General features: G+C 53.8%; 1 protein-coding gene across 1 annotated transcript; it reads left to right on the top strand.

Moving 5' to 3' along the window:
- On the top strand, positions 1–27,478 carry CLPTM1 (CLPTM1 regulator of GABA type A receptor forward trafficking). The gene is made up of 14 exons (XM_074369443.1): positions 1–151; positions 5,560–5,672; positions 12,372–12,495; positions 13,539–13,697; positions 15,956–16,073; positions 20,469–20,554; positions 21,326–21,446; positions 22,015–22,259; positions 23,004–23,097; positions 25,140–25,330; positions 25,562–25,657; positions 25,949–26,084; positions 26,678–26,845; positions 27,054–27,478. The coding sequence occupies exons 1-14, from the start codon at positions 80–82 to the stop codon at positions 27,335–27,337; spliced, it is 2,007 nt and encodes a 668-aa protein (XP_074225544.1). The 5' UTR covers positions 1–79; the 3' UTR covers positions 27,338–27,478.

Raw genomic sequence — 27,478 nt, 5'->3', positions numbered from 1 at the left:
TGAAATCTCGCGCGATCGCGCTGGTGCCGTCGGGGACGGGGCGGGGTTGGCGGCGGGGGCGGGGACCCGGAGCGGGAAGATGGCGGCGGCGCAGGAGGCGGACGGGGCCGGCAGCGCCGTAGTGGCGGCCGGGGGAGGCGGCTCCGGTCAGGTACGGAGGCCGAGAGGGGCCTGAGGGGTTCTTCCCCACCCGGGGGGCCTCCCACGGGGCGTGTCCTGCTTTTTCTTAGGGAATCTAGTGCACTGGGGGCTCCTTGCCCAGAGGGACCTTGAATACCGGGCCCAGGCGGGGCCGGGCGGCCCGGGAAGCCGGACAGTTCGGGGAACGGGGCCCTGTTGCGCGCTGGGTCCCCTGCACGCTCGCGCCGGGCGGCCACCAGGCTTGTTGCTCGATCCGAGGAGACAGTGGTGCGGAGGGGCGCAGACTGGTACCTAGGCACCCTGGGTTCTCGACTCCTCGATTCCAGGCTCCAAGACTGTTCCTAGAGTGGACTGGCGTTCACGGCGTCTTTTTCTCAGTGCCCAACGTATGGGTAATGATTGATTAATGGGGAGTTTCCTAACTCTGTGAAGTCAGGTAATCATTGTGGGTAAGGGCACGCGCTGTAGAGGCTGACAGACCCATTTTACGGATAAGAGTCCAAAGAACAGACTGAGGCGCTTGTAGAAGGTCACCCAGGTTAAGTTTGGGATCCAGTTCCTGTAGAACTTACCAGACATAGCTAAAGCAGGGTGGCTGGAGCTGAGATGGGTGTGCTTTCAGCATAAATTAGTTCCACAGGGGAATTAATCCTGGTTCTGAAGACTTCTGACCCATTGCCTCCTCAGCTAAACTGAGGCTGTAGAACATATTAGTTCAGGCAGCCACCCTTCAGACGTTTAGGGAATCGATGGAGTGACAGACAGCGAGGGTTTGCCGACCCACCCACTGGGATGTCACTGACATGTAGGAGGCAGCACAGGGAAAAGAAGTGTAGGTTTGTGGGGAGAGCGAAACTGACTCTCTCTGTGACCTTGGGCAAGTTCCTGTCCCACTTTGGGCCTTCATTTTTCCGGTGGTGAATGAAGAGGTTGGACCACAGAGATGGCTCCAGCCCTGTCCCTTCATCAGTGGAGTGGAAGAGAAGACTGGTGTGTAAACAGAGAATTATAATCCTGGATGACAATGGTGGTGACAAAAAATCTGTCAGGGACTGGGGGAGACCAGAGGAGAGGCGAATTATAGCACCCGGGGAGGACACCAGTATGAGATTTGTGTCACAGAGCCAACATTCCTGGTCTTGATCTTTTCAGCATCTTCAAGCAGGGCCTGGCCCGGGGGCAACCTGAGGAAATGTTTGTTGAGTTAGGGCCAGAATGAAGACCCAGTCCCTGTCTCCAGGGGCTTCCCAGTCTTGCTGAAAGTTCTTTCCCCCTCTGAATTTCTCTTGACTACTGGGTAGGGGGTGATTAGAGAGACTAAGGCTCCCACTGCCCTGACTGCTCTGAGTTTACAGAGACCCACCCCTCTAGATCCCCTCTGGTCCCACTCCTGCTTAAAACCTTTCAAGACTTACTCCTTTGCTTTCAGGATTAAGTACAAATTCTTCGGCAGATCAAGGCTTTGCATGACCTGCCTTTTTTCTTCAGACTTGACTAGGATTTTTCAACCTCAGCACCGTTGACATTTGGGGTTGGATAATGCTTCATTGCAGGGGGCTGACCTGTGTGTTGCGGGATGTTTAGCAGCATTCTTGACCTTTACACACTAGATAGCATAGCAGTAGCCCCTTCCCAGTTGTGACACCTAAAAATGGCTCCAGACATTGCTGAGGTCCCCCTGGGGAAGGCAAAATTGTCCCTGTTTGAGAACCACTAGACAAGAGGAGCATCAGCCACTGTGAAGCTGTTATTTCCAGGAGTGTCCCTCAGTCTCTCTCCTCGTAGCCTCTGCACATGTTTCTCCCCTCTTTACCTGGTCAATCCTGTACGTCTCAGATGCTCTCTCCCCTGGGAAGCCTCTCAGATGCGGTCAGAGCCCCAGCAGTCCCTGGGCACCCCTGTGCCAGCCCTGCCCCCCTGGGTTTTCACTCTGTCTCCTCCAGTGGACTGTGAGTCTCTGGAGGACAGAGCCAGAACTGGCTTGGTCACCACTCTGTCCCCAGCACTGCCCAGCTCAGGACCAGACCCAGAACAGACGCTCAGCATTTGTGGAATGAGCAGCTCTTGAGGCAGAGGCTGCACTGAGGTGGATGCCCGTGGTGGATCCAGGCAGGCAGTGAGGATGCCCCGACTTTCTCCCAGCTCCCGCCCAGCCTCATGATCTCAGCTGTTTCCTGGGCCCCTTAGTGGGTGTTCCTGGGGATTGTGTGTGAGACTGGGCATGCGGGTCCAAGAGCAGGTACTATGTCTTAGTCACTGCTGTGTCCACAGCCACCACCACCCTTCCCTGGCCCGTGGGGCCTGGCCAAGAGCAAGTGGACTCTCAGCAGTCTCCTGCTCCGGCCAGCCAGCCCCTCCCTTGGCCAGAGGCTCAAACACAGAGCCCGCAGCTCTACTCATTGTTCCTTCAGCTAACGTTAAGTCCCCACTCCATGCTAGGCCCTGTGCAGATGTTGGGGATGCAGCTGCGACCCAGACAGAGGCCCTGCCCTCTTGGATCTCCTGTATTTGTTGAGCGCTGGGTGTTGGGCAGGGGTGCCTGGGACAGGGACAGTGAACACAGTAAATAAAGAAAACATACTGGGTCAGGTGGTGATAAGTGCCCTGGACAGGACTAAAGCTGGGGAGGAGCATAGGAAGTGAGGTCTGGGTCGTAGGGTTGCAGTTTAAATTGGGTAGTCTGGGAAGGGCTCTTTGAAGAGATGACATTTGAACAAAGACCTGAAGGAGATGAGGAGGGTAGCACACAGATACATTGGGAGAACGCCTTTCAGGAAAAGAGAACAACCAGTGCAGAGGCCCTGAGGTGGGAGGTGCCTGGTGTGATGCGGAAACAGTGAGGAGGCTGGTGCGGCTGGAGCTGGTGTCTGCAGGGAGAGGGGTGAGAACAAACAGCCACAGAAGGGGCTTGAAAGTGCCAGGCCCTGGGGGTCATGGTGACAACTTTGCCATTACTCTGAGGAAACTGGGAACCACGGGAGAGTTGCCATTTTATTGAGGTCTAGTTTAGATGCTGTCACATTCACCTGTGGTCAGTGTAGAGTTAGTTCAGTGGCTTTCAGTACATGTGTGCAGTTGTTCAGTGGAACCAGCAGCACAGTCTGGTCTGAGAACATTTCCATCCCCTTAAAACTTTCCCTTGTCCCCTTTTGCAGTTACTCTTCCCCCAGCAGTGTTCCTTTTTATTGCTAACTGGTATTCCATTGCACAGATACATCACAGGTCATTCATCAGAAGACCTTTGCGTTGTTTCTGGGTTTAGGAATAACACTGCTGTGAACAGTTGCGTATAAGCTTCTGTGTCGACGCGTGTTCTCATTTCTCTCTGGTAGAGACCTAGGAGTGCGGTTGCTAGTTTGAATGGCAGGTGCATTTAGCTTTTTACGCAGCTGCCATATTTTTCAAAGCAGCAGCTCCCTTTTTCCCACCAGCAGTGTACTGCCATGCTAACTTTGCACTTCCTCGGCGGCACTTGTGACCGTCCCTCTTTTTGATTATGGCCATCCCTGTGAAGTGGCACCTCATTGTGGTTTTCCTTTGCATTTCCCTGGGAGGGTTTCCAGCCAGCTTGTCCACCATTGTGGGTAAGAAAACAGACCTGGGAGCCAACCAGACATGGGTTCAAATGCTGGCCTGGCCTCAAGCTTCCTTTTTTTTTGACCCAGAATCAACTCAGATTTGCTAGAAACCCTCACTTGGCCCCTCGGTGCTCCCAGGAGCAAGGTCAGCTGAGCTAGAGGACCCGGTGCCTATTTGACCTCACCCCCGCTGAGCCAACCCCTTGCCTACACCTTTTCTCTCCCTCAGACACCCTTCACCCGGACGCCAGAGGCAGCTCCTCGGGAGGCCCCCGTAACCACGTGACCCGAGGCGGGTCCCTTGCCATCACCACTCCTACCTGTTTCCTCCGGAGTGCTTTCCCGTTTACCATTATTCACTGTCCTGTTCACTGTTCTGCCGGTGTGTTTCCCTCTAGACCCGGAGCTCTGATGGGAGAGGGCCCTGAGCTGTGTGGCCACCACCGATCTTACTGCCCAGCACTGGGCCTGGCCCACAGTGGGTGCTCAGGAATACTTTTTTTTGACACACGAAGGAAGGAAATCTTTTCTGCCCTAAACGTACCAATATTATCACAGCCTGGCCCTTGGGTCAAAGAGGTGAAGGATCAGTGAGGGGAAGGGACACGCCCGAGACCTCACAGCCAGAACCTATGGGACCAGCCCGCAGCCTAGGTCTGTCAAGCCCCAGAGCCCCTGCCTTGCACCACAGGGCTGTCCTGCACTTTGGGAGACAAAAGAGCTCTTGCTAGTGAAGGGGATAGGAAGTGACAAATGACGTTTAACAAATGCTGGCCTCAGCTTTGTGGCAGCCTCATCTGGCCAGGGGTGCCTCTGTCCCTGCTCTTGGGGGCATTCGAAGCTGAGAGGAAGATGCTGCAGAGGAGTGGGCCTGGAGTGGGACTGGGGGGACTTGGGAGGCCCAGGAGTGGGTAGATTTGGGTGGCCTGGGTGTTCAGGGCAGGCCATTCAGGAAACATTTGTTGATTTATCGAGCCCCTACCCTCTGCCAGCCCTGTGCTGGGCAGTGCTCCCACCTAACAGCGATCATGACAGTTCTGGTCCTGCCTCTTAAAAGCTGAGGGGTGATGGGCCAGCCGGTAGGAGGGAAGAGGGCAGGACAGGACTGGCAAGCCAGCAGGTGCAGAGAGAGGGGCCCCATCTTGGGCCCTTTCAGCCTGACCTCATGAAATTCTCTGCCTCTGAGCTTCTGTTTCTGACTGAAGGTTCTTTCCCTTGGAGTCCCTGCCTGACTCCCTGGCCGCTCACCCCTTATCTAGCTGCTGTCATCCTTCCTGAGTGACCCAGACAAGTGCCTGAGGCTCCCTGAGCCTCCCTTTGCCCGGCTGCCAAATGGAGCTGAGCATGGTTCTGACCTCACCGGGTGGTGTGTGCCGTGTGCATGTCTCTCTCCTCCGGCATGGCTCACGGTGGCGTGGCTCACTGTCTGGTTGTGTTTTTCTGTGTCTGTCTCACCTGCTGGATCCAGAGCCTCTGGAGGGATGGGCCCCACACAGAACCGGCCACAGAGGAGGCCTCAACAACTGTTTGCCCGGGGAAGGACCTTTCAGATAAACCCAAGCCTTGAAGACTCTAACACCCGCCACGCGACCGCTTCTGCATTACCCCAGTAGCCACCTCCTTGTATCCTGGGCTCCAGCCCCAAGGAGCACTGGACGGTTCTCAGAGTCAGGCTGTGTCTCTCTGCACTGGCCAGCTTGTTATGATTTAGGCCTCAGCTCTCCTCCTCCAGGATCCCTGCCTGACCCCCAGGCAGGGCCAGGCATCCCCTCTGTGCTCTGCCCCGTGTGGGGGCCCTGGTACCTCAGGTTGCCTCCTCACCTGACCTCTGTCCCTGCAGGTGACCAGCAATGGCAGCATCGGGAGGGACACGCCGGCGGAGACCCAGCCCCAGAACCCACCACCCCAGCCGGCACCCAACGCCTGGCAGGTCATCAAAGGCGTGCTGTTCAGGTAAGCAGATGCGGCTTTGGTTTTGTTCGTTGAAAAAAGTTCAAAAAGAAAAGCATAAAGAGGAAAACAGAATCACTAAGGATGACCATCATTACTATATTGATGCAAATCCTTTTTATCTTCTCACAGTTCTGGAGGCTAGAAGTCTGATTTGGAGGTGTCAGCGTGTCTGGTTTCCTCTGAGGCTTCTCTCCTTGGCTTGTAGATAACCGTCTTCCTGAGTCTTCACGTGGTCTTTCCTCTGTGTGTGTCTGTGTTCTAATCTCTCCCTGTATGAGCAGTCATATTGGATGAGGGCCCACCCTAAGTAATGACCTCACTTAGTCTTAATTACCTCCTTAAAGGCCCTGTCCTGTCTGCAAAGAGTCACTGAGATACTGAGGGTTGGGGCTTCCTCACATGAATTTGGGGGAGGTGGGGGAAACAAGCTAGCCATAATACATACTTTACATAAAATTTACCATTTTAACTATTCTTAAGTGTACTATTCGGTGGCATTAAATATATTGACATTATTGTGCAACGTCACACCATCCGTCACCAGAACTTTTTCATCTTCCCCAAACTGAAACTCTGTCCCTGTTCAACACTAACTCCCCATTTCGCCCTCCCTCAGCCCTGGCAGCCACCATTATACCTCTGTTTCTCTGAACTTGGCTGCTCTCAGTACCTTGTGTAAGTGGAGTCATATAGTCTGTCCTTTTAAGACTGACTGGGGATGATCCCTTTACCTGTGGATTCATGTGACCATTCCTGGGCAGTGGGAGCACAGGGCTGGCCTTCTGGAAGCCTGGCCTCTGACTGAGAGGCCCTGGGGACCTGTTGGGTGGGGACAGGGGGGACACTTGGGACTGGGTTCAGTCTCTGCCTGCCTAGACTTGGTGCTGGTCCCCTCCCTGCTCTGGGACTTTGTTTACCCATCTACAAAATGGACATTTCTTTTTCTCTCTGGAGAGGTGTTTTAGCTAAATGGTCAAGAGACTAGGCCATGCACTGGGCAGTCACTTCTCCCCTTGTCAGCTATAGGGGATTACACAGCAGAGTTGTTTCAGACAGTGATCGCCTTGGCTAGGACGTTCCCACACGGCCATGGCCATATGCAAGGGGGCCTGGGGATTGTCTTTATTCTGGAAAACAGAGCACCCTGCTGAGAAGCAGGGCGTCTATTGCTACGGGAGAAGGGGAGAGTGATTTGGGGGAAGCAACTTCGTGTCTCCTCCATCCTATTTTATTAGTTTTTTTCCCCTCAATTTATAAATAATAGGGGCTTATTGTACAAAATAAAACACTTCACACAATACAGAGGAGTATAAAGAAGAAAGTAACAAAAAAGTGTAACGTATTGGCCATTCTGTAAACATACACCTGTAACTGCCCTTACATGGGATTAAATAAGGGTTCTCGCAGACAAAGTTGTGCAAAATGGAGAAAAGCTGGAAACAGCCTGCTTGTCCAACATAGGAGATCAGCTACTAAGATTTGGGTCGCATGGCAGGTGTCAGAGTCTGCAATACCAGTGTGTAAAAGCACAGGCCTGCCTTGACACCTCAGCTCCCCGACCTCTGAGTTGTGTGACCCTGTCAGGTGATCACCCCTCTCGTGCCTAAGTTTCCACCCCAGAGCAGAGTGCTGACAGTTAGCTCACAGGTCATCAAAGAATTCCAGTAGAATCTATGTCAACTGGGGGACACAGGGGCTGGCATGTGCTCAGAGTTGAAAGAGAAACAGCCGATAAATAGCCCACCATCCCCGCTGCAGTCACCGATCACGTTCTGGTGGGGATAGACCCACTTGCCTGGAGTCCTCCGGGAGTGGCACATGGGACATGGAGGAAGTCACCACCATTGAGCCTGGACACTTGGGTGTTGTTCCTGACATGCACCCCCAAGTTTGTTCATCCGTGGAGCCCTGTCCCTCCTCTTCTCTTTGCCAGCTTCTCCCCTCCCATCGCTCCCGTGTCCAGTAAGGACTTAGAATCTTCTTATATATCAGTTTCTTTTTTTCATGCAGGCAGCTATGAATAAAGATTATTTTTATCTTTCCCCCTCATTTTTACATAAGAGGTAGCCTATTTTACACTGTTCTGCACTTTGATTTTTTTCATTAACAACATATCTTAGAAATCTTTCCACAGCAGTATGTAAGGGAGCTTCCTTCAGATGGATGCTTTCCATACAGCCACAGCGTAGGCTCATTTCCTTCCTTAGAACCAGGCAGCACCAAATATCAGTCCGGGTGGGTTCCCAGAGACCCATCTCATCTGGAGTTCTTAAAGGGAGTTCAGGGTGTGTTTTCAGGGGCCTATGAAATCTCAGAAGTGTCAAGCAGATTGCTTGAGAATGGCCTTTTTAGGGGGGTAGAGGGTGGAGTCCATAGTTTTCAGCACATCCTGAGACTGTACCAGTGGTTACCTCAAGTAGGGGGTGGGCTGGGAACTAGGTAGATAAATGGATGGGCTGGGAGGGAGTTTTCATTGTTAAGTCTTTTCATTTAAAAATGTAAAATTTTTTTTTTGATAAAGTCTTTTTATTTTATTTTATTTTTTTAACATTTTTTATTGATTTATAATCATTTTACAATGTTGTGTCAAATTCCAGTGTTCAGCACAATTTTTCAGTCATTCATGGACATACACACACTCATTGTCACATTTTTTTCTCTGTGAGTTATCATAACATTTTGTGTATATTTCCCTGTGCTATACAGTGTAATCTTGTCTATCTATTCTACAATTTTGAAATCCCAGTCTATCCCTTCCCACCCTCCACCCCCCTAAAATGGAAAATTTTTCTGTGAATGTAGAATGCTTATTTGGGATAGGAGGGAGGATTTAAAGTCTCTTTCATTTACTTATTGCAGTAAGTTGAAAAGCATTAGGTAAGGGCCAGTCCCCTGGAGGCCTGGCGTCCTCGGCAAGGGCTTCCTGGTCTGGGATGTGGGGATGGAGGGCAGCGCCCGTGAGCACTGTGAGAGGGTCCATGAAACTGTGAGTATACGGCTGCACACAGGTATTCTTCGGGGGACTGGGGATCTGGAATCCCAAACAAGTCTGACTCAGCCTGCCTCGTTTTACACATGGGGACCCAGAAGCCCAGAGCGGGTGGGACTCATGTAGGCCACACACCGAGCCAGGGCAGAGCTGCCTGTGGGTGTCCTTGCTCCCACACTCTCCCTTGGCATGTTCACTCCAATGACTAAAATAGGAGCCTCCCTTGGAAGTGGAGGGGTCCCCAGAGATGGTTCCAGACCTTCCCCAGCCATGTGTGTTGGGGATTCTTGGGGAAACAGTAGGTGGCTCAGCTGGGCCAGGGCCCCTGAGACCCTGGACCCCAGGGCTCCATGGCTTCTGCAGGCAGAGGCAAGCCCCTGTGCTTAATCCTGCCCTTTGACGTGGTTTGGGGCTCAGCAGGGAGGCATCCACACACTAGAATTCCCTTGTAGTGTTTTTCCATTCCAAACGTTCTTATGTGCCTTTTTCCTGTGATGAAAATAGCAGTAATAGCTAACATATCTAAGGCACTTACTGAGTACGTAGCAGGCTCCATTCTGGATGATGTATACAGCGTGAGTGTGTGTGTGTCCATTTAATTCTTGTAAACAGCCCTGCAAGGTAGGTAGTGTTGTTGTCCCCATTTTAACTGTCAAGGAAACGGACGCCTAGAGAGGGTAAGTCTTGCCTGAGGTCACACAGTCAGGAAGTAGCAGAGCTGGGCTTCAAACCCAGATGTTATAGCTCAGAGGCTGAGTGCTTAACCTCTCTGCTATACGGTTGACCCTTGAACAACGTGGGGATCAGGGGTGCTGACCCTCCGTACCCACACGTAACTTAATGTTGGCCTGGTGATTCCTTTCTGTCTGCGGTTCTGCATCCCTGGATTCAGCCAGCCACAGATCTTGTAGAACTGTGGTATTGACTATTGAAAAAAATTTGTGTATAACTGGACCCTCATAGTTCAAAACTTTGTTGTTCAGGGTCAACTGTGTTGCTTTTCATACTTGTAATCAATAAGTTTGTGTCTAATTTAATAATTACAGAGCTACATGAATCTGTGAGGCCTGAATTAACAGAGTAGGAGTTTATTTCTCTCTCTCTCTCTCATGTACCATTCTGAACTTAGACCAGGATCATGTGGTCTTCTGCAACCCAGATTCCCTTCTACTTTTTGTTCCCCACTGCTAGGTTTTGCCCCCTTCTCATGGCCTAAGATGTCTACTGAGGATCCAGCCATCACATTCACATTCCAGGAGGGAAGAAGAAATCAAGGAGGATTGCTCTTTCTCTTTAGGACACTTCCTAGAAGTCCAACATAACACACTATTTTTATGTTTTACTGGCCAGGACTTTACCATGTGTCCATACCTAGCTGTAAGCAAAGCTGGAATTATAGTCTTTATTCTGAGTAGCCAAGGAGTCCACTTAAAATTTAGGAATTTTTTTTCTGAAGAAGGGGAAGATGAATATTGGGAAATAACTAGCAGTCTGCTACAATTCTGTTGTGGGGCTTTTATTTTGTTCATTAAAAAACACTCAAAAAGAAAAACCTAAACAAGAAAGTAAAAATCACCTACAGATACGTCATTCATCATTACTGTTTTGGCAGTGATCCTTTTACATGTTAATTCATACACATCCCGATTTTATTGTGCAGAGTTCTTTAAGGCAGTATTGTGTTTTGAGGCATTTTGTTTTGTTTTTGTTTACCCTCACGCCTTCCCTATCCCCCCAAACCAAAGGAATCCATTTTAAAGTCTGATGGGTATCAATTTATACCTTTCTCTGCTTTTATGTCGGTATAAAGGTGCATTACAGATCATTGGGGTTTTTTTTCTTTTTATTGTGGCAAAATATGCATAACATAAAATGTACTATTTTAACCACTTTGGAGTATACAGTTCTGTGGCATTAAGTACATTCACATTATTATGCAGCCATCACTGCCATCCATCTCCAACACTTTTTCATCTTCCCCAACGGAAACTGACCCGATTAAACACTTAGTTCCCATTTCTCCTTCCTCCAGGCCAGGTTTGTTTGCTTGTTTGTTTGTTTGTTTTTTAAACAAAAATGGAATGACACTCAACACACTTTCCTTCATCTTGCCTTTGTCTTTTAACAGTGTATCCTGGAAATACCTCTATGTCAGTTACAACTCTAAGACTGAAATATTATGTTTATTCAATTTTGTGAATTCAGAAAATGACTCAAATATTTTTGGGGGGAGGAAGGTAATTAAGTTTATTTATTTTTAAATGGAGGTACTGGGGATTGAACCCAGGGCTTTGTGCGTGCTAAGCAGGTACTCTTAACACTGAGCTGTACCGTCCCCCCTCAAATATTTGTTTGAACTAAGATAGTGTCATTTTGTTTCTCTTTCAGTTTTTCCTATGGTGGTATTCAGAGTGTGGATACTTCTGAAGCTCTCTCTCACTATACATTTTGAGAGTTTCAGAGTTCAGTGGCTCTGAGCTTCTCAAATTTTGGTTTGGTTTCTGCTAGTTCTCACTTATAATGTCTTGTCTCCTTGTGTTTGGCTTGTCTTTGGCTGTGTGTTGATCATCATACTTGGAAAATTATTTACAGGAATCATTTCAGGCCTAGGGTAAACATGCTTTCCTCCGGAGAGGACTTGCTTTGCTTCTGGTGGCAGCCTGTTGCATTATCAGTGGTGGAGGATGTGGGGCGGGGGGAGGTTCCTTGCGCCAGGTTCAAGGATCTGTCTGTGTCCACCTGGTGTGACTCCAGGGAGGGCTGGGCCACACCTGCTTTCCGTCATCCTGGGCATGGAGCCCTGTGGGGTCTTAGCTTCTTCTAAGGTAGTTCTCTGGTTGCCTCCTGTGGGCCTTGGCTAGCATTTCTGTCACTCATCAAAACACCTAGCTAATGTCCTCAGATATTAAAAAAAAAAGAAGCTCCCAGCGCTCCTTTGCTTCTTTGGTTCCCACCTTCCCTTCAGTTTTTGCCTGCTGAATGTACAGTCTTGTCTGTTCTTCAGTGCTGTTCATTTAAGAATGTGTGTTTACATACATTTTGTATGTAAACTTGATAAAAAATATATATGAGAAAATATATGAAGAACATATAGAATATATTATTGCTCTATCAAGATATATAATTATACATATAAAACTAGTGTTGGTGTGCTCTTAATCATATTAATTTTACCAAGCTTTTCCAAATTGTTTCCAACAGGGGTATTGGTCTGAATTACCTAGCCCAGTGTTACCAAAAATAAGGACTAATCCATTACTTACTGTCTGCTTCTCCAGTTTTTGGTTGACTTGAAGTTCTAAAATGTTGCTCTAAGGTCTGAGCCTCTAAAATGCTGGGATTCCAGACTCTAGGGTTCTCACACTTTGGGATTCCAGGGGAGTTGGGCATTAGGTTTCCTAGTTCTGAGGTTTTGAGGGTCCAAGCCCCTGTGGCCACCAGATCCCAGGGGAGGAGTCTGTGTGGAGACCAGGGCAGCGCCAGGTCCCCCACACGGGTGAACAGGGACATCTGGGGTCTCTCCCCAGACATGGCCTTTCGGGGCATCTTGTCTTCTCAGCAGCCCTGCAACTGCCTTCTCAGGGGCCCTCCCTACTTGGCCAGCAACCCCTGGGTCAGGACCCAGCATGTGCCAAAGTCAGAAGGAGGTCAGGCCGAGCCATGTTAGAAAAGGTGTGGAGACTCACTGTCTGCCCTGCTTCCCTCCTCAGGATCTTCATCATCTGGGCCATCAGCAGCTGGTTCCGCCGAGGGCCGGCCCCTCAGGACCAGGCGGGCCCCGGAGGAGCCCCACGCGTCGCCAGCCGCAACCTGTTCCCCAAAGACACTTTAATGGTAACCGTGGGCTGGGAGGCCAGACACGGGAGATGAGAGTGTGGGGGAGGGACATGGGCAGTCGGGACAGACTCGGGCCCTGGTCACTGTCAGGTCTGTGAATGGGTCCAGGGTTGAGAAACTCTGAGTCCATCCTCAGCCCCTGAAACCTGTGTCACTCAAGGGACACTTCTAAAGAACAAGTAAATCTTTTTGGTTTTGTGGTGGTGCTCTCTCTGGGAAAGAGAGACAGTAGAGGTGTCACTCAGATAAAAGCTGTCTTAACAGAGTCCTTACATATTTTAGTTCAAAAGTATGTTCAGGCTTTAAATGTTGCAAAGGGAGGTGTGCAAGGAGGAGGAAAGGGGTTGGAGGGAGAGAGCAAGAGGCCGGAGGGCAGAGTGGGCACGGGGAGAAGTGCACTATTGCCGCACGTGGGCAGCGGCCGGGCTTCAGGAGCATCAGCAGCGAGGCTCAGACCCCAGTAATCTCGGCTTCTCCCACCTTGCAGTTCTTTGCAGCTCTGAGATTCCTGATTTCACAGAATTCTGGCCAGCAGGGTGACCACTGCTCAGCTGTTGTTATCAGTGGGCTTCCAGGGCTCTGGACAGAGACAGCCTCAGGGACTTGAGAGAGGAGGGAGCTCTGAGACCAGCTCCCCCAACCGCCAGGTTCTCAGTAGCCGGCCGCCATGCCTGCACATCTTGACTGTGCTTTGTCCATAGGTCTGCAGAGCTCTGACCAAGGAGCCCACGAGAGGCTGAGAGGGGAGAAAATAATTCAGGGCAGTCTGGATCCTTTCTGACCCCAAATTCTAATTGGCAGTTTGGCCATTCTTTAATTGTTTTTTGCTCTTTGACGTCAGTCACAGACTCAGACCAGGACAGACGCGGTGGGTGCGAGGAAAGAAAAAATGTATTCTGCCAGCTGCTACTCTTCTCCCCACTAGCCCCCGCCCCCGAGTTGTTCATATCAGTGCGCTGACCACCGCCACAGCTCTTCAACTGTTAACCTTCCGAGGCTTTTATGAGCAGCCCTAAGCTCCCCCTTTCCCTTCCCAACAGAACCTGCACGTGTACATCTCAGAGCACGAGCACTTTACAGACTTCAATGCCACTTCAGCACTCTTCTGGGAGCAGCATGACCTCGTGTACGGCGACTGGACTAGCGGCGAGAACTCAGACGGCTGCTATGAGCACTTCGCCGAGCTGGACATTCCGCAGGTGGGGACAGTGCCTGGTTTCTGGCCTCAAGGCTGCTCGGCCAGCACTCAGGGCCTTTCCTTGAGCCAACTCCCAGTCCTTTCGGGAGTCCAGGTTCCAAGCCTGGCTCTACTCTCAGTTCACATGCTGTGTGACTGGAGGCAAGTCCCTGAGGCCCCTGGGCCTTGTCCTCCCCACATCTCCATGTGGATGGAGTTGGAATTGGCCTAGGATCCTCCCAGCTACTTTCAGGGTTATGTAACTCTGTGGTTTAAACCAGTGAAAGATGAGCAATCGTCCGTGAAAGTGTCGAGTCTTCACTAATTTGTCAGGTAGCCTGGTTTGAAAATAATGGTTAATGTTGATTGAGTACTTACTGTGTACAGGGCACCAGGCTAGGCTGACTGGTGGAAAGCACCCAGCAATCCTATGAAGTGGGAACTATTATTTCCATTTGACTGATGAGGAGACTGAGATACAGAGAGGTCACACCCAAGGTCATGCTACTAGTGAGAGATCTGAACTCAGGCTGTCTGGCTCTGGACTCTGGTAGCCCCAAGTTCCAATCCTACCTCCTCCAGGAAGCTCTCCCTGACACTCAGGCTCAGGCAGTGCCCTCTCTGGGCTCCCCTACCCAAGCTCTGCCAACTCTGGGGGATTGTCACTACCTGGATATGGGCCTGTCTTCCCCACGGGACTGTGAACCCTGTCAGGATAAGGCTAGGACCTTCTTGGTCACCACTGTATCCCCAGCTCTGCCCAGCAGGGGGCTGGGTACAGAATGTTGAATAATCAGTGAATTTTATGAATCTGTGAATGTTGATATCTCTTTGGAGCTACACTCTCATTCATTTTTCCCCATCAAGTCTTCTCCTTGGCCTCCTAGGGAGGAGGGGGCATGTGTGCTGTGTCTGTCTCTGTCTTGGTCTATTTGGGTAGCTGGACTCAGGGCAGTGATGCTGTCTTTCTGAGGCAGATAGGATAACCCATGCTGAGGGGTGGCTCCCACTGAGACCTCATGTCCAGCCCTCAGACCCCTCCCCAAGATCCCAGTAAGGCTGAGTGGCAGGAAGCCAGGCAGGGAGAGCTGCTCCCAAGGACTTGGATGTAACCTTCCTCCCCATATTGGCGGTGCAAGGGTGTCTCAGCTGTACCTGACCTTAATTTACAGAGGTGAGTGAGCAGCGACACAGAGAGGCCAATGCCATTGAAAGAAGAATTTAATACTTACATTTCCCAGGAGGAGGGGGCCCCCCACCATGCCACGCAGGGCCATAAGGGAAGCACCAGGTTTGGTCAGGAGCAGAAGGAGCAGGGAGGGCCTAAGCTAAAGCCTTTTTTGGGGTTTCCACAGGAAAGGCCAGGGAGGTGGGGGAACGGCTTTGGACTGACCAGCTCGGGTGTTGTGGTGGGCTCTGGGCTAGAGGGTTGGTCTCTAGTTGTCTGGTACCTGCCCTGGGAGCTCCAGTGCAGCCTGGTGTGTGAATCAGATAAAGGGAGTGGTTGGGAGTGTGGACTTGGAGTTGGTTGTTTTGTATATGAAAGATGTGTTCGAAGGCAGGTGAGTTTGTTATCTCTAGGAATCATCTAGCCCTGGGAGGGGCAGTCTCTCCCTGGCCACATGTTGAAACAGCATAAAGTATAACAAACATGGTTTATTAACACAGAGGTGGACTTAAAAGGCAGGGAAGTGAGGACACAGCACGGCCAAGTGAATCCAAGCTCACCTTGAAGGTCAGACAGAGAGGCTCCAGTTTGGCCTTGGCCATCGCCGCTTCAGTCTCCTCATCTCTCTCCCCTTACTGCACACTACTTAGCCTCTCCGCGTGAGCCCCGTCACTGCAGCTGGAACACAGGATAACACGGCCCACTGCTTAAGGTTTATGTGCGTTATGCAGATGTGAACTCACTGGATGGGGCAGTTACCATGTGAGGTGCCAGAAGCGGGATCTAGCCTTCACGGTTTTACTGTTGAATGAATTGAGGTCGCTAATGTTTATTGCGCTTTCCCTGTTTTCAGCGATCTCACATAATCCTGCAGCCCTGCTGGCCCACAGCACTGATTACCTGCACCCTGCAGGTGGGCACTGAGGCCGCACAGCCCTTGTGAGCTAGAGCCGGGTTCGAATCAGAGTCCATCTGACTCTAGTGTCCTGCTCTTAACCGCTCAGCTACACTGATGCCCCACTGAGCACTCAGTGAATGGGGTGGGGAAGCCACGGGGGGCAGGCGTCTTGAGGGCCTTCACTGTTTCCTTCTCCCGTCCACCCACCTTGCAGAGCGTCCAGCAGAACGGCTCCATCTACATCCACGTCTACTTCACCAAGAGTGGCTTCCACCCAGACCCCCGGCAGAAGGCGCTGTACCGCCGGCTCGCCACAGTCCACATGTCTCGGAGTAAGTTCCTCCCTGTCCTGGGGGCCCGGCTGGTGCTTTGGGCCTCAACTCCCAGTCCACGAGGGTAGGCGCGGACCTTGTGCTCAGGGAGGCCGATGTTGGTGGCCGAGTTCAAACTGCGCATATGCTGTGTGCCTCTGTGGGCAGGTGGGAGAGGAGTCGGCTTAGAAAGAGCAGGTGGAGAAAGGGACTTATGAGGGAGGAGACAGTGTTCACAGGAGGGGAAAGGCAGGGCCGGCTTGTGCACGGTACCTGGCCTGGTAGAGCGGACGCTCGAGAATAGTCTGTGAATGAGGGGGTATGGAGTGAGCAGAGGGAACCGGGAGGACCTTGGTGACATGTTGCGTCCACTTGTGATCTCCGTGACTGCACGTGCATCGGCCGCTCCTGGAATGCATGTGCACAGTGCTGCCCTAGGGGGGCCCTAGGCGCAGTGTGCAGCTGCCACGCACAGGCTGAATATGTTGTGTGTGACTCTCCGTCCCCGTACACACACCTCTGAGCAGAGCCTCTGTTGATGAAGCAAGCTGGTGAGGGCCATGTCACTGGACAGGCCCCATTCTTGTCCCCGCTGGCCACCCACCTGGTTCTGGGGGCCCCCCTGAGAATCCCGATCCGATGAGCAAACCCCAGGACTGCCAGTGACCCCTAGAAGCCTCGAGTCAGAGCTGGCCATCGGCAACTCTGACACGCCCTCTTGTTGAAACTAAGATTCTTTCTGCCTGGTCCGTCTTCTTAAAAAAATTTTTTTTTTGTTTTAAATCTCTTGTTACAAGTATATGGTTTAAAATTCAAGTAATTCAACCAGACAGTGAAACTCATCAGTCCCCTGCTCACCCGCTCCCGCCCTCCCCAGTTTCCACTCCCCACAGGCAACTGCTTTAGCTGTTTCTGCTACCTAATCTCCAAGGCTTCCAATAGCAAGTTGATACTTTGATTTTTTGGTTTTTCAGTTTCAGACATTATCTCTTGACTTCCTACTCTAGAAGGGGAAATCTCAATTCAGGAACAGAATTTTGGTTAGATTAATATTCAGTATTCAAATGCTTTTGAGTATGTGACTCTTATTCACATCTGAACGACGCACAGGGCACAGAGTTTATTTTTAATTTCCTGTCCAGCTTCTTTTCCATGAGGTTAATAATTGTTAGCATTTTTTCGCTTGCTTTGTGTCTTTTGTCCTTGAGTCCACTGTCTCCTGATTGGCAGTCATGAGAATCTCTCACCATACTTGAGTTTCAGCAGATCTGGAGAACAGGACCTCCCCCCGCCCCCGCCCCAAAGACCCCGTTCCCTTTGTGTGAATTTTGTGTGCCCCACCTCGCTCTGATTTTGCTGCGCCTGTGGACTTGGTTAAGATCTCTCTGACTGTTTCGTATGGCCCAGTGACACAGGTATTTTAATTTGCGGTGGTTAGATTTTTTCTTACTTCTTTTCATGTAAAAATATCCCAAAGGATGAGAATGTTTTTGTTATCATCTACACTCGATGAAACAAAAAGTTGGTGACCCCATGTCAGTCCCCAAAACTGATTTGGAAAAGTCACCCAGGTATGCTGAGTGCTGTTCTCAGTGAGTGTGTCTGGGGCCTCTGCTCTGTGGGATGTTCCGCCCGGCTGGCTGGCTGGTGGAGCGAGTCTGTGTAGATGTGGGCAGAGGTGAGCTGAGGGGGTGTGGCCTGCAGTCCCCACAGAAGTGTCCCTGCAAGTGCAATTCATCAGGGGTCTGGGTTAGGTGTGCCTGACTCCTCAGAGGTTGCCTTGAATGCGACCCAGGTGGGTGGCTGCTCACCTGCATCCCAGTTACCCTGATCAACCTGGATCGATGCCAGCATCTTCTGTGGTTTTGTCTTTGGTGAACAAGATCCATGTCACTGTGCTGAGGTCGTGTTCATGGTCGATGTGACAGATACTGGCATGGTCTGCAAAATAGAATCTGCAGCCTTATGGACCACCAGGGTCACCCAGGTTTGCCTCACAGCTGGGCCAGCTTGGAGCAGGGACTTGGAGGGATGTGGAGCTGGCCACCGGCCAACTCCAGGGCATAGAATGTGACTGTGGGATCAGAAAAGATCCCTCCCTCCCCAAAGGGCCAGTGATCAGTACTCTGGAGCAGCTGTCCCATAGAGATATAGTGCCTGCCTTAGAAGTCATTTTAAGTTTTCTAGTGGCCACAGTAGAAAAAAGACCATAAAATTTATGTTAGTTATAATTTTATGAAGGTCAACATGTTGTCATTTCCAGATATGATCAGTATTAAAAATTAATGAAATATCTGACACTCTTTTTTTTCCTGCACTAAGTTTCAAAATCCAGCATGTGTTTTGCGCTTGTAGCATATCTCAGTTTCAACTGGCTGTATTGCTGGTGCTTAGTGACCTCATGTGGCCTCACATGGCCACAATCCTGGCTGGTGCAGTTCTAGAAACTCTGAACTTCAAGAAAAGGGAGCTTTTTTCCTCCCTACGGAAGCCAGGTCCATCTCACATTACAATTCCATCTGTATGCTGCCAAGTAGCAGAATGTTCTCCACCTGAGCCAGAGCTTCTCTCCTGCGCCTCCCACTCCAGGCCCTCTGGGGCCAGCCAGGCATGGCTCCTCCCTTCCCTGGACAGCCTTTCCCAGATGTGGAAAACAGCAGAGCCTTTCCCCCTGGAATTTATCCTTCAGGATGCCCACCATTGGGTGTTTACTGCTCTTCCCGGACGTGGGGCCAGGTCTCAGGTGCATTAATGATAGAAGTGATGGGACAATACTCACAGTGACAGCAGCAGGGCCCGGGCTGAAACCCGCAGTCAGTTCCCAGAAGCATGGAACGTAGGGAACGGGAGCTCATCCCTGGAATCTAGAAGCCCCTGGTTCTGAGGGGGTGTGGGAGGGATCTGGGCCCTGTGGTTTGTGTAAACGTGATAGGCAGGGATGCTCTGTCCGGCTGGGCTCTGTAGAGCAGAGAGCCACTTCCCAGTGATCCTGCCAGGAAGAGGTGGGACTTTGATCCTCATTTTCCAGTGGAGGAGTGAGACCCAGGGAAGTGGCTAGCTCACCAGTGTCCTTCAGCTCTTGGGAGACAGAGCCAGGATGTGACCCCAGGGTCCCCACTCATGGCCAGCTCCCTCTCCCATTTCCCCGTCTCTCCCTAGCCCCTGGGGGCAGGATGGAGAAGTCATAGGAGGGGCAGGCCGTATGTTGTCCCAGGGTGGAGGTGGGGAGACCGAGCATAAACAAGCACCAGCCCCTCCTGCTGGTGTGTCTTGGCAAGTTCTGGGCAGGGTGGCAGGGATCCCATGGCTGACCTGGCCTCTGCAAGAGGAAGTGAGGTCCACTCTGGCCAGGGATTCACAGCCCCAAAGTGTTCTCATGTCGGCGGCTCTAGGCCTGCTTTTGAACTGTTGCTGCCCTCCTGTTTTTATTCGTCTCTTCTACTGTTCGTCCCTGTGGGCTTAGCCCGGGGCCGGGGCTACACCAGTGTCCAAAATGGGCCCAGCCCCACCTGGGATTCACAGACTGGTTGAGGGGACAGATAGCAAACAAGTAAACCAATGGGCAGGTGAATTTGCAGTAGTGGACTGTTGTGAAGGAAACAGGGATGGCGAGGAACAGGCGTGGGGATCCTCCTTCCGGGGAATGGGCAGGGAAGCCCTGTGGAAGGAGGGGCCTTTAACCAGGGGCTGGAAGAGTGAGAGGAGCCAAACAGGAAGATCCCAGCCATGCTGGGTCTGTGCCAGGGAGATACAGCAGCACATCCGAAGGCCCAAGTTTGGCGTATTTGAAGAGAAAGGAGAAGGGGTGGGCGGGGGGTGGGAGGTGGCGAGTGCTGAGAGTTCAGTATGGCTGTGGTGAGCCTCTCAGGCGCCCTGCTTGGGGCTGCGGGAGCCACCTGGGGTTCTGAGGCAGCGGGATGATCAGATACTTGGTTTAAAAGACTCACTGGCTGCCGTGGGCAGAGGGGATCTTAGTGGGGCAGGAGTGTCCTCCAGGAGACCAGTGAGGAGGTGATGATGGTCATCCAGGAGGGGACACTGTGGCTGGCCCAGGTTGGGTCCCTAGAGGTGGGAGGGGTGGTCAGATTTGAGGTGTGTGCCAAAGGGGACACCCCCAGGACGGGCTGATGGAATGGATGCAGCAAATTCTGGAAAAGGAAGACTCCAGTTTTCTGCCTGGGGCAATTTGATGGCTGTTAGTGTCACTGTAAAGACGGGGAACTGGGGGCTGGCTGAGATTTGAGAAGGCAGTTCAGGCTTTCTGGTGACTGTTACTGTCGGCTGGCAGGTGGAAGAGTGGCAGCCAGGAACCCAGGGAGCAGCTGTTGGTGGTCAGAGGTCTGGGGCCTGGGGCCGGGGGCCTGCAAGTGCCAGTCGGTCTCACGTGCACATCTTTCCCTGCCTCCCCTCCCACAGTGATCAACAAATACAAGCGCCGGCGGTTTCAGAAAACCAAGAACCTGCTGACAGGGGAGACAGAAGCTGACCCAGAAATGATCAAGGTAAACACAAGCAGAGCCAAGTCCAGGGCCTGTTCCCAGCCCAGCAGCAGCCCATCTGGGTTGACCTCAGGGACCACCACTGAGCCGTCATGGGGGCTTTTAGCTGAGCCTCAGTTTCCCTCCCTGGAACGGGGTAGGAGGCAGCGCTGCCTCTCAGGGAGTGGGGAGGCTTCTCACTGACACTAGGCACTAACAGAGCAGGTGCTCTGCGCGCTGTACACACACTCGGCAGCCTCTCGCCAGCCCTGTTGCATGGATCCCCTCACAGGAGACTTCCCCAAGGTGTCATGGTGGGAAGTGGCAGGGCTGGGATTCGCACCCAAGCAGCCAGGGCCCAGGCTTGGCCCGGCACAGAGTAGGTACCCGATAATGTGACTCTTGAAGGAATACTCTGGGGCAGCTGGGGCACTGGGGTATTGACCTGTGGTGGGCACCAAGAATCCCCTGTCTCCCCGAGGTGGTTCCGGGCAGGTGGGTGGTCCCTGAGTTGGAGACTGCACATGGGTCCTTCACCTGTTCTGTCTCGAGGCTGCACTTTGCCTCCTGGTGAACATCCCACCCAAATCCATGGGTCTGGGTTTTCTGTGCTGTCAGGTGGCCAGGGGATCCAAGGCAGCGGGCTCTGTAAAGGCTGTGTGCAGACTTACCAGGGTGAGCCCTTGGCCAGCGGTCGCAGTGGCAGTTGCTCTTTTGCTTTCGCGATTATCACGGGAGTCCTTGGGAGGAAGCGAGTGGGTACCTCTGAGGCTTATCAACCCCCTCACCCCTCAGAGGGCCGAGGACTATGGGCCCGTGGAAGTGATCTCCCACTGGCACCCCAACATCACCATCAACATCGTGGACGACCACACGCCGTGGGTGAAGGGCAGCGTGCCTCCTCCCCTGGACCAGTGTGAGTCCCTGCCACCCCCACCCCCAGGTCCTGACCCAACCCTTGCCCCTGAGATCCCTAGGTCTCCCCACTCCCAAGCTCCCCGCACTGCTCTGCCCCTCTAGACACTCCCCTTCCTCCCACACCGCGGGTGAGCCCAGCACTGACCACCGTGTGCCATGTCCAGCCTCATCCAGCCCGTGAGCTTTTTTCAGAAAATGTGCCTTAGTTGCCAACCTTGGAAATTCAAAGCATCACTTTAAAACCCAGATTTCTGACTTTTTGTTTTTATAAAACCTTGATCCGTGGTGGCCCTGGGGGCAGCTGTAGTCTGGAGCTGAGCTGCAGCTGTCCCCTCCAGCTGGGGCCTGCCCAGCCCTTCCTACCCTGTCCTCTCTGCTAAGGTCAAGCAGCCCTTTAGCTCCTTGGCCAAGAAATGTTCCCTGTCCTCCAGTCTCTGTCAGAGGGGCCCCATCAGGTCCCTGCACCTTTGTCCCCAGAGGCTGAGTGATCGCCGCTGCCCTGGCCCCCATGGGTACCTGTGGCCTCCGGCCTGGGCTGATGGTGCCCCTGCTCCGCACGCCTGCAGATGTGAAGTTCGACGCCGTGAGCGGTGACTACTACCCCATCATCTATTTCAACGACTACTGGAACCTGCAGAAGGACTACTACCCCATCAACGAGAGCCTGGCCAGCCTGCCGCTCCGCGTCTCCTTCTGCCCGCTCTCTCTCTGGCGCTGGCAGCTCTACGCCGCCCAGAGCACCAAGTCGCCCTGGAACTTCCTCGGTGATGAGCTGTACGAGCAGTCAGATGAGGAGCAGGACTCAGTGAAGGTGAGGCAGGGACGTGGGGGCTTCCCAGCACCTTCCTGGGCTGCAGGAGGGGAAGGGGAAGTGGGTCAGGCTGGCGGCCTGGGGACCTCTGGCCGATGCTCCCCTGCCCACAGTTTTACAACCTCCCAGGCCCCGTCCCTGCAGTGGGCAGGAAACAGGGCCTGGCTGACTCTGGGAGTCCTGTCTCTGCAGCTTCCATGGTGCTGCTGGTCATGGCTTTTCTGTCTGCTTGGCCAGGCCCTAAGGGTCTGGACCTGCTCTGCCTGCTTCCATCCAAAGCTGCCTCCCCGACTTTGGGCTTGGACTCAATGTCTCTGCCCCCTCTCACAGTGTCTTGGAGTATCATCCTTCTCTCTGCCTGCGTCTGTGATGTTGAGACTTGGCTGTGCTTGCTTGGGATTGTCTTTGGTGTTGGGTTTCTGTTCCTCACTCCAACTGTCCCTTCTTTGTTACTCTGCCTCCCCCCATTGCTGTCTCCCCACCTCTTCTCTGTCTCTCTCCATCTTTCCTCTACCCTCTCTGCATCCCTCACCCACTTCTCTGTGCCCATCTGCCCATCTCTGACCTGCTCTCCTCCCAGCCAGCACTCTCTCTCCCCTCTGGGAAGCCCCAGGGGTTAGGTCTGTGGGGAAGGTCAGCAGGTTCTTCGGGTCCAGAAGGAAGAGACGGGCTGGCTAATGGAGGTGCTGCATTGGTCGGGCCCCAGCACAGTGCTCACAGCCATCTCCCCCACCCCCGCCCCAGGTTGCCCTCCTAGAGACCAACCCCTACCTGCTGGCGCTCACCATCATCGTGTCCATCGTCCACAGTGTCTTTGAGTTCCTGGCCTTCAAGAACGGTAGGTAGGGGTGGGACCCTGGGTTCTATGAGAGGTCATGGGGGACTGGGGACAAGGGGGTACATGGTGGGAGGATAGGGCCTGCCCCCTCCCTCTTCCTCTCAGGCCTTCCCCCTACCTGGGCTCCATTAGCCCCTCTCTAGAGGCCTAGTGAGCAGTCGAGGGCAGTGGCCGCAAACTCCCAGTCCAGAAACTCCCATCCGCCGGGTGTGGTGCTGGGGGAGGGGCTGAGCCTGCTCTTTTGGCAAAGGCCAGGACGGCACCGCCAGGAAGCCGGGCCGGGGAACTCCAAGGCTGGGAGCAGGGAAGCCCCAGGGCTGCTCCTGCCACCCTGCTTGGCAGGCTGCCTGTTGGGGAAGACCCCTCAGGGTTGAGTGTTTGGGGCCCACCTGTATGGGAAGGTGACAGCCGTGTCCCCAGAAGGCCCCTAGATTCCAAAGGCCAACACCGGTGATAGCCAGCATTTGAGGGGGACTGGACGCATGCAAGGCACTGTTCCAAGCACCCTCACCAGGGAGCTCATGGAGTCCCTGCAGCCACAGCTCCGTGAGGCAGCATCGTCACCCCCGTGTTTATGGTGAGGACACAGAGGCTCAGGGAGATTAGTTACTTAGCCTACAGTTACACAGCTCCCAAGAGTGTGGATTTAGATCTAGGCAGCCTGCTCTGGCTCCAGGCCCTCGTTCCTTCCCTGGAGAACCCCAGTCTGAAGGAGGACTGCTGCTCTGCAGCTTCTGGGAGTGACAGTAGTGATGACTAGTATTATTATTATTACTGTCCTCCTCCTCATCACCAGTAAGAGGACATTGCCATGACTGAGTTACCTTCTGGAAAATTAAAAATCGAACAGTAGGTGGTGTCAGCCCGTCAGGGTGGAGTCTGTTAGCAGTGGTGCGTGCTGTGCCTGGGCATGCGCCGGCTTGCAGACGCTCTTGCTGACCGTGAGCTGGGTCCCCTGGGGTCCATCTTTTCCTAATGAGAAATGAAGGCACAGAAGAGGTGGTTCCTTGCTCAACGTCATGCAGCAGGGGTGTGGGCCCTAGGCGAGCCCAGCTTTGTGGCCTCTGGTCTGAGGCAGAACTAGGATTCACCCTCCCCCACCAGAACCATGTCTTCAGACCCTTCTTCCCAGTTAGGATTGGGGGGAGTCCTGTGAGTGTCCCCTTCAGATCTCCTCAGGGTCTGAGGGTCTGCTGAGTGTGCTGGAGCACTGGAATCAGAATCAGAGCCAGGTGGGCGGCCAGCACCCGGGACATGGCCCCATGTGACCACGGGCTTGGCTTCTCTGTAACACAAGCATGTACTGGGTTGGCGTCCTGTGGCAGTAGGTGTCAGATGCTCCGCCTAGGCAGGGTCAAACAGTGCTGTGACCCTCATTTGGCTGATGGGGAGACCAGGGCTCAGAGAGGGGCTGACCTGGGCCCTGGAGGGTCGGGGGTGGGGGATGGTGTCCCAGGACAGTAGTACTGGAAGGAGCTTCAGTTGGAGAGCAGAACACACAGACCTGTGTGTGCCCTGAATGTCTGTGGGCCAGTTCTTTCATGGTTTCAGGGTTGTGGGCTGGGAGAGGGGCTCCTGAAGCCTGTGACCCAGATCTTCTCACCCAGGGCAGGCCCCATAGCATCAGGGTGAACAGCTCAGGTCTAGTGTCAAGCAGACCCGGCTTCTATGCAGATTCTTCTAGGTCTGGCTGTGTGGCCTTAGGAGTGTGGCTTCTCTGAGTAGCCCTTAGCACTTAGCGAGTGGTGAGCACCCAGAACATGTAAGAGGTCACTGTCACCATCACTGCCACCCTAGGGACTGCGCCCTGGGGGCCGGGATGTCCCGATGTGAAGACTGCAGATATCCTGCCTGCCTGGTGCTCGGCACGGCGCCCGTAAAGCAGAGACTACCCCTTCACGGGCAGGGAGGTTGTGTGCACCCTCCGCCTTGGCAGACCCCGTGCAGCCCCGGGGGTCTGAAGGGTATGGGGCTTGAGGGAGCTGCAGGAGGGAATCGGAGGCTTCTCAGACTCCTGGCTTTCCCCCATCTCCCACGCACAGATATCCAGTTCTGGAACAGTCGGCAGTCCCTGGAGGGCCTGTCTGTGCGCTCCGTCTTCTTTGGCGTCTTCCAGTCTTTCGTGGTCCTCCTCTATATCCTGGACAATGAGACCAACTTCGTGGTCCAGGTCAGCGTCTTCATCGGGGTCCTTATCGACCTCTGGAAGATCACCAAGGTCATGGATGTCCGGGTAAGGCCAAGCTGCCGGGCTGCTTAGGGAGCCACCAGGGGTTGGGAACCAGACCCTGGAGCTGGCCCCTGGGGGATTCCCAAGACCAAGGGGATTTTTGCACCAGGGGATTTTTTGGGTCACACGTGGGGCAGGGGAACTGGGAACAGTGGGGAAGGGCAGGGGCTGGAACTGGTGTGGGGGGTGGGAGCCAGTGCAGCAGCTGACCACGGCCTCCCTCCCTATCTGCAGCTGGACCGGGAGCACAAGGTGGCAGGACTCTTCCCCCGCCCAACCTTCAAAGACAAGTCCACATACGTGGAGTCCTCGACCAAAGTGTATGATGATGTGAGTGTCCCCAACAGTGGGTCCCAGAGAGGGTCTCCAAGTACCTGCACACTCCTGAGGGACCAGGGGATGGGCCGTGAGTGCTGACAAGCCCATGCTTCATGGCTTGTGCCCTACCCTCCAGTGTCCCCCGCCTGCCATATATACTTCTTGGCCAAGTCCAGAGTTCCCAGGGCCACCTGGAAATCCCCTGGCTGGCCTGCCAGACCAGGTGTGCATGGGTGAGGGTGGGGAGCAGGGGTGCCAGGCGAGGCCCAAGAGCCGGTCCCAGCCCCGCCCTGTGCCCCACAGATGGCGTTCCGGTACCTGTCTTGGATCCTCTTCCCGCTCCTGGGCTGCTACGCTGTCTACAGCCTCCTGTACCTGGAGCACAAGGGCTGGTACTCCTGGGTGCTCAGCATGCTCTACGGCTTCCTGCTGACCTTTGGTGAGCAGGCTCTCACCACCCTCAGCTACCCCAGTTAGGGCAGTTGTCCAGCAGCCCTCAGCCCCATGGTGGGCCGTGCTGGGGCCTCAGCAGTCATTAAGTCAGCCGGCCCCCACCCTCCTGGCGCTCAAGGTCCAGTGGTCAGGATGGCACGTGGGGAGCCTCCCAGGGGTGCCTGGTCCAGCCTAGGGGTCAGGGAGGGCTCCTGGGAAGCCCCAAACTGTACATTTCAGTCCTCATCCTCAGGCGAACCCACGGAGTAAACAAGCAGATGAATGAGTTACAGCATGTAACAAGTGCTGTGAGGGGTGTGTAGAGGGTGGTCAGAAGATGTCTCTGAGGAGATGATATATAAACTGAGGCCTGAAAGATGCCAAGGAGAAGGCTGCGCAAAGAGCTGGTGACAGAGGGCAGAGCAAGTGCCAAGGCCCTGAGGTAGGATGTGCCTGGATGGTTGGAAAGCAGCAAGGAGGCCAGTGAGACTGGAGCCAAGTGAATGAGGGGAGAGAGGCCAGAAATGCAGTCAAAGAAGCCAAGGTTCAGGACGCATGCCCCTTCCTCTGCTCACGAGTGTCTCTTCACCACTACCACAGGCTTCATCACCATGACACCCCAGCTCTTCATTAACTACAAGCTCAAGTCTGTGGCCCACCTGCCCTGGCGCATGCTCACCTACAAGGCCCTCAACACCTTCATCGATGACCTGTTTGCCTTTGTCATCAAGATGCCTGTTATGTACCGGATCGGCTGCCTGCGGGACGGTGAGGCCGGGTGGGCAGGTGGGTGGGCTGGCCAGCAGGCTCGCACCAGAGCTGGACACAGGCAGAGCCCTGGTCTGAGTGGGAGGCCCTGGCTTGGGGGTTCAGTCCCAGGGGGCTCAACCCACTCTTTACAGGACCACTCCACCCACCCCTGCTGACAGTGAGCCAGGCGGGCCCCTCCCCCTCACACTGCCCCTCCCACCCCCAGATGTGGTCTTCTTCATCTACCTCTACCAACGGTGGATCTACCGCGTCGACCCCACGCGGGTGAATGAGTTCGGCATGAGTGGCGAGGCCTCGACGGCAGCTGCCTCTGTGGCCGAGGTCCCGACAGCAGCAGGGGCCCTCCCACCTGCCCCCACCACCACCACTGCTGCCGCCAGCGATGAGGCCTCCACGCCCCTGCCTGCCAAGCCCACCCAGGGGGCCAGCTCTGCCAACGAGCCCCAGGAAGCCCCTCCAAAGCCAGCAGAGGACAAAAAAAGGGATTAGCCGCTCCTGGTCCTCCTTGTCAGCTCCAGCTCCTGGTGACCACCGCCCCTGCCACCCCGGCCCCCTCGCCTCCCCTCCCTGTTGCCCTTCCCTGGACAGATTGGGCCAGGGCTGTGGGAGGCCCCCGTCGAGCCAGGGCCC

The sequence above is a fragment of the Camelus bactrianus genome, chromosome 9 (assembly GCF_048773025.1).
Source record: "Camelus bactrianus isolate YW-2024 breed Bactrian camel chromosome 9, ASM4877302v1, whole genome shotgun sequence".
Taxonomy (NCBI): domain Eukaryota; kingdom Metazoa; phylum Chordata; class Mammalia; order Artiodactyla; family Camelidae; genus Camelus; species Camelus bactrianus.
Note: the sequence above shows the minus strand (reverse complement) of the source record. Positions and strands in the feature narration are given on the sequence as shown.

What these genes read in the sequence shown, in the direction of transcription:
- CLPTM1 (XM_074369443.1), top strand. Translation starts at nt 80, where the DNA reads ATGGCGGCGGCGCAGGAGGCGGACGGGGCCGGCAGCGCCGTAGTGGCG. An exon ending in CACAGTCCACATGTCTCGGA is followed by an intron (nt 16,074 to 20,468) that starts GTAAGTTCCTCC and finishes CCCCTCCCACAG; the next exon opens with TGATCAACAAATACAAGCGC. An exon ending in CTGACCCAGAAATGATCAAG is followed by an intron (nt 20,555 to 21,325) that starts GTAAACACAAGC and finishes CTCACCCCTCAG; the next exon opens with AGGGCCGAGGACTATGGGCC.